Source organism: Oratosquilla oratoria, chromosome 1, assembly GCF_046742065.1.
Source record: "Oratosquilla oratoria isolate Oo_2021 chromosome 1, ASM4674206v1, whole genome shotgun sequence".
NCBI lineage: Eukaryota > Metazoa > Arthropoda > Malacostraca > Stomatopoda > Squillidae > Oratosquilla > Oratosquilla oratoria.
In genome coordinates, this window is record NC_134777.1 from 97347723 (window position 1) to 97357722 (window position 10000).

Below are 10000 nucleotides of genomic sequence, written 5' to 3' on the forward strand. Positions count from 1 at the left end.
ATATTTGCCCAATATAAAATGTTAGGTTACAAAGAAAGCAATGGCCTCCGCTAGCGGACCCAGGGATCTGGGTGCGCACGTCCTGTGTAATAGTAGTCCTTAATATATACATATATCTATATGGATATTATAGACACACACACATAACACACACGCACACTCTCACACACTCACACACACACACACACACACACACACACGCATATATTATATATATATATATATATATATATCAACCACAATGCACTTTAATTCTAAGCCATCAACATCGGGAGACCCGATGGAGGTCAACTTGCAGAAATTGAAACGCAGTACGGCCAAGGATTCGAACCCTGGCTAGCGCGTGACAAATGCTAGGGACTTAACCGATGGCTCCATCGGGTCTCCCGATGTTGATGGCTTTGTTATTAAAGTGCATTGTGGTTGATAAAAATGTATCGCTATTCACTGGGACCCATTCAGTGTCGTACATACATACATATATAATATATATTATATATATATATATATATATATATATAATATATATATATATATATATATAGTATATTACTGGAGTAGGAGAAATTTCCTGAGATTCTTTTCTTAAAGATGCCCAAGCAATAGGTAGGTGGAAAGACATCAGGGGAAGAGAGCTCCAAGCTTTCCGGTTGGAGGAAAGAGAGCGTACGATGGTTGGGTCTTGGAAAAGGTAATTGTACAGAAAAAGGGCGAGATGTCTTAGAAGATCTAGTGCTGCGTGGTCTCCTCAGGAAGGGAGGTACGTAGTTACTCCGTTCTTAAGAAGAATGATCATGAAAAAAGCGCAGGAAAAAATATAAAGATGCAGTACCTTAGCGGACGGGGGAAACTGAAGTTCTTCAGTGAGAAAAGAAACATCGGTAAGGCAGAAGGTTTTGGGCTAGATCTTGATCACGAGGATTGAACGAATCGAATTACCCTAAGCATGAGAAGTTTACTCCCTACAAGGGTGAACGAGTTCCCCATATAGGGCCAGTAACTGAGTTGGAATAGCGGAATTTTGAAGGCGATACTGATGACCCATTTTCATTTAATCTGATTTTGTTATAGTTGAGACAAAAATGTTCTAGTTAAGTTTGCCAGCAAAGGATAATCCAAGAATGCTTAAGGTCTCAGAAGGAAATAAGATGTGCATCATCGAAGAAAATGGGATATCTCTGTTGAAGACTGTTGAATGGACAAGTAAAGATACTGAATCTTGGTGACACTGAATGAAACAAATATTTCTCTGTATCAACAAAAAATGACAGAAGGATCAGAAGTTAGGTATTCTGCATCAGACTTTCTAGAAGACTGGGACTTAATTTTATAAGGGCGTCTGGAAAATGCTCTAGAAAAATGTGGAGTAGAAGACTGTATGGAAGATATGCTGTCAAATAGGTTATTTATGAATAAGCAAAAAGAGTAAATGATAGAACAGAATCTTGTGGGAGGCCAGAGACGTGGAACGTGGAAATAGAGACATGGAAAAAGAACGGTGATCATTTACAACGGCAGATATAGAAAAAAAAAACCAGGAAAAGTATATCAGAAATGAGGGAGCAGAGGGAAGGATAAATACCGTATGAGGGTCGCTTAGAAGTCAAAGGTTTGTGCCAGACTCTATCAAATGCTTTTGGTATATCTAGTGCAGCAGCATAGGTCTCACCTAAATTCCACAAAGAAGATGACTAAGAGTTAGACATAAATGCAAGATATTCAATAGAACGTCCTTTGCGGAAGTTTCACTAGCAACCAGAAGAAAAGGTCATGAGCCAAAAAATGATTCATAATCTTCCTATAAAATATAAAAAGAAAAAAGATCATTAGGAAATGAAACTTGTAGGAAAATAGAAGCCTGAGAACGGTCATCCTTCTTTGGAATGAGTTGAATGTAGTCATAACTTCGTGCATTAAGGGTAGGGGCAAGTTGACAGAGAAAGACATAACAGTTATTCTGTATCAGCCCAACACTACGATTTACAACTTTAGTGTTTGTTCTATCTGCCGCCAGGCGATTGCATTCAAAGGAGCGAAATGCTCCTACATGTTCATATCTATAACCATCCCCTTCCCTACCGGGTGGCACTTTTAATCTTATTCTGGATGCCGTCGGGCTATTTTATTCATCACCGTGGCACCCTTCCCACGCTAACGTGGCGGTTATACGGTCTGATGTTTGAGGTTAAAGAATACAAGCCACTTGATCCCTGGTGATGCACTCACAGATTTGATTCTGTCTGACGTCAAGCGATTTCATTAAGTCTAGGGCGGGGGGGGGGGCAGAATTTGGGGTGGGTGGGGTCTCAGTAGATCAAGGTCACGTTCCGCTTCGGGGTCATGACCTCTCAGGTGAATAGAATTAACTAGACATGAACTGGAAAGATGGACCTCTGATTGATGGGCTGATCGTTTGCCTGGTTGATTGCTTGCTTCATGAATGAATGAACGAATGACTGAATTTTATTTGTTTGATTATTTACTTACCTATTTATCTGTTTCTTTTGTCTATATATTTTTCTTAAGCTTGGAAAAAAAACTCGTCAGCTCGTGGGCTGTCGCGGCTCGTTGAGGTTCGACCACTAAGCTCCCTTTTCTCTTGCAGAGTCTCGAATTCTTGCGTGAGCGTGTGGGCGTGTTTGTGGAGCGGGCGGCGCGGGTGGAGCGCGTCTGTTCCGCCCACAGGGACAAGACCAACAGGATGAAGCACGGGAACTTCGTGTGGGACCAGAAGCACAACCTCGTCTACTGCCAGATCTATAAGGTGGGTTGTCTTCTCTGGCTGCGTGAGCTGGCCGGGTTCGCCTGATGCCTTAATCAGACAGTGCACATACACACACAATACCTTCCTACTACATGCACACTCTGAAGGAACCCTACTATTGTTCCCAAGGGTCTTTATAATACAATGTGACGGATTGCAACTAACACATGACAGATTGCAACCAACAGATGATGGCAATAGCGGCGAAGACGACGACGATGATAATGAGGATGGTAATGATGATGCTGATGACGACGATGATGGCATCAGGAAAACCCATTGAAAGTGGGCTAGGAAACAACAGACCTATTATCTAATTTTAATTAACCAAGCAACCAGTTGAATTATTCTTTTATATGATCACTTACCACTCCACTTGCGTAACCTCTTAACCCGCACTATTACTCTGAACTTTTGGAGGATTTGATCTAATGTTATACCCCTTGAACTCACGTCCTCGATATTGCAGTCAGCCTCCACCACGTGGATCTACAACTTCCTCCTGCTGGGGCACTACCGCGAGGACGAGCCGGAGCTGCAGGGACTCAGCAGGATTGAGCTCGACGCCATCCGGTTCAAGGTAAGCCGACACCTAATATAAACCAAGGTGTACTATATGTATACTGTATGATATATATATATATATATATATATATATATATATATATATATATATATATATATACTGTATATATATACTGTATATTTATAAATATATATATTAATATATATATATATATATATAATATATATATATATATATGATATATATATATAAATATATATATATACACATATATAAATATATAAATACATATATACATATAAATATATATATGATATATATATATATAAATATATATATATATACACATATATAAATATATAAATACATATATACATATACATATATAAATATATATATGAATATATATATATATATATATAAATATATATATATATATATATATGATATATATATATAAATATATATATATATACACATATATAAATATATAAATACATAAATACATATAAATATATATATGATATATATAAATTATATATATACACATATATAAATATATAAATACATATATACATATACATATATATATACATATATATTTATATATATATACAAGCACCCGGCTGCGCCGGCCCTGGCTACGCCAGGGGTACTTGGCCTGCGGCGCTGCTCGCGCTGCTCGCTGCTTCCTGGGGGCGCCCCGCCGCTCGTGCTGGGGGCGCCCCGCCGTTCCTCCAGGGGCACCCCGCCGATCCTCCTGGGGGCGCCCCGCCGCTCGTGCTGGGGGCGCCCCGCCGTTCCTCCTGGGGGCGCCCCGTCGATCCTCCTGGGGGCGCCCCGCCGATCCTCTGGGGGCGCCCCGCCGATCCTCTTGGGGGCGCCCCGCCGATCCTTCTGGCGGCGCCCCGCCGCTCCAGCTGGTGGGCGCCCCGCCGATCCTTCTGGGGGCGCCCCACCGTTCCTCCTGGGGGCGGCCGGCCGATCCTCCTTGGGGCGCCCCGCCGCTCCTCCTGGGGGCAACCGGCCGATCCTCCTGGGGGAGCCCCGCCGATCCTCCTGGGGGCGCCACGCCGCTCCTCCTGGGGGCGCCCCACCGCTCCTCCTGCTGGGGGCGCCCCGCCGCTCCCCCTGGGAGCGCCCCCGCCGATCCTCCTGGGGGCGCCCCGCCGATCCTCCTCGTAAAATTCTGGAAACATTGTACTATGCTCTGATTTCAACATCTGAAGTTGTTTACAGTTTTTCAACACTACATTTTTAATTATCTTCTTAGTGTTTTTCCAAAAATGTCTCTGTCTTCGTTTCTTAGCAGCAAAAGACTCCGGCATCTTTACACCGCGCCACTGCCCACAGGTGTCCCCAAAGTACCATGGACCCCGCCCCCCTGGCCAAGTGTCCCAGAAACACAATGGAAGTCGCAGACACCCCCGGGCCGGCCGACTCAGATCGGGAGCGCTCCAGAATTTTTTTAGAGAGTTATAGATATATATATATATGATTATATATATATATATTTATATCTATATCTACATATATATATATATAAATATATTATTATATATATATATATATATATATATACATATATAAATATATAGATACATATATACATATACGTATATAAATATATAAATACATATATTCATATACATATATAAATATATTATACATATATATATACATATATATAAATAAATATATTATATACAAACATATATATAAATATAAAAATATACAGAAATACAAATATTATATAAATACATATATATACATATATAAATACATAAAAATATACATATATATATATATATGAATATATATATATATATATATAAATATATAAAAATTATATAAATATATAAATAAATATAAATATATATATGAATACATATATATATATATATAAAAATATAATATAAATATATATATATATAAATATATAAATATATATATAAATATATATATAAATATATATAAATGTAAATATATATATATATATAAACGTATATATATATATATATATATATACAGTATATATATGTATATATATATATATATATATATATAGTATATATAAATATGTATATATAAACATATATATATAAATATATATATAAACATATATGTATATATATGTATATATATAGATATATATATACATATATGTATATATAAACATATATATATAAATATATATATAAACATATATGTATATATATGTATATATAGATATATATATATATATATACATATATGTATATATAAAACATATATATATAAATATATATATAAAACATATATGTATATATATGTATATATATAGATATATATATACATATATGTATATATATATATATAATATATATACATATATATATATATATATATGTGTGTGTGTGTGTGTGTGTGTGTGTGTGTGTCTGTCTGTGTGCGTGCATGCGTGTGTGTGTATGTGTGTGTGTGCGTGTGCATATATATATATATCTATATATACACATATATATTATATATACATATGTACACACACACACACACACACACACACACACACACACACACACACACACACACACACACACACACACACACATACACACACACACACACACACACACACACACACACACACAATATATATATAAATATATGTGTGTGTGTGTGTGCATATATATATATATATATATATATATATACATAATGTTTAAATATTATATATATATATATTATATATATACATATATATATTCATATATGTATATGTATATATACATATATATTATATTTATACGTATATATATATATATATACATATATGTCTACATATATATATATATATATATATATATATATGAGAGAGAATGTGGGTGGGGAAGGGCAAACGAAGATGTGTTAGGAAAAATATTTAAGAAACATAATAATATGCGTAATAATCTCAGTGTCATTTACCGTATTCCATGCAACGGTTGTCCATCATCTTATTTCGGTGAGTCAGGTCGAGGGTTCAATAAACGCTTGAATGAGCACAAAAACGATCTCAGGGCTCATAGAACATCTAACTCCCTGGTTCGTCACCTGGACAAATGTGGACATCTACCTGATTGGAACAACGCAGAAATTCTACACGAGGGATTTGAGAAGAAAATGAGAAAAACTGTGGAAGCTGCACATATCGCCGCCAACAAGAACAACAACGACAGAGACGGATTTAAATGCCTCTCGAAAGCAGCAAGTGTCCTAATAATTAAATCGTTAGCCAAAGGGAAAACATGACGCTCATACCTTGGCGGGTTCCCTCTCACTACGAATATAAGAATTGTGATCCGTCTGTAATGCTGTAGTCCTCTGAAGAAGACCAAGTTGGTCGCAACGTTAGGACATTAAACTCTATTCCTAACACATCTTCGTTTGCCCTTCCCCACCCACATTCTCTCTCATTTGTCTGAAATAATTTTAAATATATATATATATATATATATATATATATATATATATACATACATATATATACATACATACATACTCGTTTTTCCACCTTCTGTCTGGATTCCCTCTTCCACTCTTCCCATCTCACAGCGTCCGCTCAGTAACACACTTGCTCCATCGCTCATCAGTCGTTCGCACTGACTTACCTGCCCATTTCCACTTTCTCTCTTTTACCGCCTCCACAATATCTTTCACGCTAGTATATTATATCACCCAACTTACTCTCTTTTGGTCTGTCAGCGTTATTCCCACTATTGATCTCTCCATTCTCCTCTGTGCAATCCTTAGTTTTGTCTCCATCGCCTTCGTCAGTTTCCAAGTCTCACATCCGTAGATTATTGCTGGCAGATTGTACTGATTGTAAACTTTACGTTTCAAATATAAAGGTAGAAAGCCTCTCAGGATTTTATCATAATTACCAAACATTTTCCAATCAATTGTAATACGCCTTTTTATTTCATTATCATTGTCTTTGGTCCCTTTCACCATCTGGCCTAAATAATTATACTCTTCAACTTCTTCAAGATTCTCACCATCAATTATAATCTCTACTTTGAACTTTCGTGTTGAACATTACTTTGGTTTAACTATTATTAATTTTAAACCTGCTTTGAGACTTTCCTTGTTCAGATCACTCAGTATATCATGCAAGTCTTCTGCTCTTTCTGAACTAAGAATAATGTCATCCGCAAATCTTGGTGGTTCAAATATTTTCCATTAATCTTCAAACCTTTTTCTTCCCAACTCAACCTTCTGAAAATCTCTTACAAGCAAGCTGTAAATAATTTCTCGGTCTTGATTTTTTCTGTATCTTTATGTAGTCGAATTATAGCGGTACCTTTCGCATAAATCTTTTCTAAAACCCTGCTTGCGTAACGAGTTTAATATTGCTAATTGTTCTACCGAGTCAAAGTCCTTCTCGCAATGTACAAAAGCTAAACAGAGAAGTATGCTGTATTCTGTCGTTTTTTTAAATAGTTGGTCCATTGCCTGCAAATGGTCTAGAGTCGAATATCCGCTCCTAAAGTCTGCCTGTTCTCTCGGTAGGTTTCCATCTAAAACTTGACTTAGTCTATTTGTAAGGATCTTTGAGAATACTTTATATACATTTCATAACAAACTAATCAGTCGATAATTACTAAGGTCCTTCTGGTCTCCTTTTTTTGAATCGAAATCACTATAGCATTGCACCACGCATAAGGAACGCTTTCTTGACGTAAGCACTGGGTGTACAGCCGAGCTAACTTAATATGAACTTCTTGCGTCTTTCAAGGGATCTATCGATATACCATCTTCCCCAGGTGCTTTTCCTAGTTTCATATTTTTAGAGCAAATTCTACTTCTTTTGTAATCTCTGGTACACTACTAACGTCTACAGATGAATTTACTGACTCAACTACGGTCTTTGACGAGTAAAGCTCTTGGTAAAGTTCTTCTACTCTTTTTACCATTCTGTCTCTGCATCTAATGATTTCTCATTTCTATCTTTCAAACATATCATTTGCTGTCTTCCTAAAGCATGTCTGCGCTCGGTCCCTTTAATACTTTTACCTTTCCGAATAGTTTCCTCTATTTCATCCATGTTTCTCTTTCTTTTCTCTGATCTCTGCCTTTTGTTGATAAGCTTGTTTAGTTCTACTCTATTTCGTCTCTCCTGCTTTTAATCTGCATGGTCCTTCTTTTAATTAGGTCATTTGTAGCTTTGGAGTATTTGTTTTCTCTAATACTTTTTGTACTTCCTACTTTCTCTGCCGATTCCCTAATGATATTCACTAAATTCAAATTCATATCTTCGACGGTGTCCTCGTTAGTTTTTAGAGCTTCGAATCTATTTTTAATTTCTAACTGAAATTTCTTCTTATCCTTAATCTTTGCAAAACTTATTTTCTACCTATATTGACTTTATTTATGACCGTAACATTGCTAACACTCTTGCTCTCATCTCCTAATATGAATTCTATTTTGTTCTTTATTGTTCCAGACTCAGACTTGGCGGGAAAAACATACACGCTTAATATGAACACTTGGTTCTCACAATAATACATTAAATATACAATAATAGATAAACAATATTACAAATACGTATGTACAACACACAAGGAATATCACATGTCACCATTACATAAAGACCACCGCAAAGATTGGGACGATGCTGAAGTTATTTACAAGTCAAAATGTAGTTTCAGAAGGAAAATCACTGAATCTTCATTGATAAAATATTTTCCTAACTATAATATATCAAATGGTCAATGGCAACCTGACTGCATCACCACCTTAGCAGTTGATAAACTATCGTCCTCCATACTAATAGTGGACAAAATCCAACAATGTCCTCGCAGCGTCGGCCACGTGACTTGAGTCCTCCCCTGCTTCCTACATATTTACCTCACATCCTTGTATATATACATGTCTTTTCAACATTATATTCCATCTGCGGAAGAGGATCACAGATAGTAATCGAAATATGCGGAACTCTGCTTTCGTCTCTTCCTTTCCGAAAGTGGGTTTTAAGTCTAATGTTACTAATGTGCTTTGACATTACTTTGTGATATATATATATATATATATATATATATATATATATATATATATATATATATATATATATATATATATATATATAATACATGGAACACGAGTCACACTAAGTCACCGATTGAATCACCACCCAGCACTCAAGAGTAACAATATGTATAAATGGCCTGGTTCTTTACAACGCATACCTCGAAATGCGCATAACACTGAGAAGACACAGAACATGTAATCCTACACTGACTCGAAGTCACACAACAAAGCCACCAACACAATGTCTATTTCTGAGGAAACTACGGGGGCGACTCTAGGGACCGTTGCCGGATATTCTGAGGCCCCGGGTCTCCTACAGTATAGACTGGAGGCGGGAGATTAAAGAAAACGAAGCGACGGTAATGAATTTGCTCAAAAGGGCCCACATCCCTGAATATCACGTGATTACTTCTTGGCCTAACTGTTCGAACACATGATAACGATATCGACCCCAGTTAAGCGCCTCCTAGGGTAGGATGTTCGTCTCATTATCCAGTAAGGTCGGATGGTCAAGTCGACCCTAAGGGTATACTTTGATTTTTCGAATTTTGAATTCAATCATGTGACGTGACTTGTAATCACTTATCAAATTCCACACGAGTACACAACTGTATCAAGAACATCTATTGGTTTTAATACATATTGATTTAAACCTCTGACTG

The 10000-nt window shown here is 36.7% G+C and overlaps 1 protein-coding gene across 1 annotated transcript in view; it reads left to right on the forward strand.

The window, feature by feature from the left end:
- Nucleotides 1-10000, forward strand: part of LOC143030982 (carbohydrate sulfotransferase 10-like) — a 21830-nt gene that overhangs the window by 5962 nt on the left and 5868 nt on the right. Inside the window, exons 2-3 of the mRNA XM_076194294.1 lie at nt 2606-2764; nt 3234-3344. Of these exons, the coding sequence (XP_076050409.1) occupies nt 2606-2764; nt 3234-3344 (270 nt within the window). The remainder of the gene's footprint in view (nt 1-2605; nt 2765-3233; nt 3345-10000) is intronic.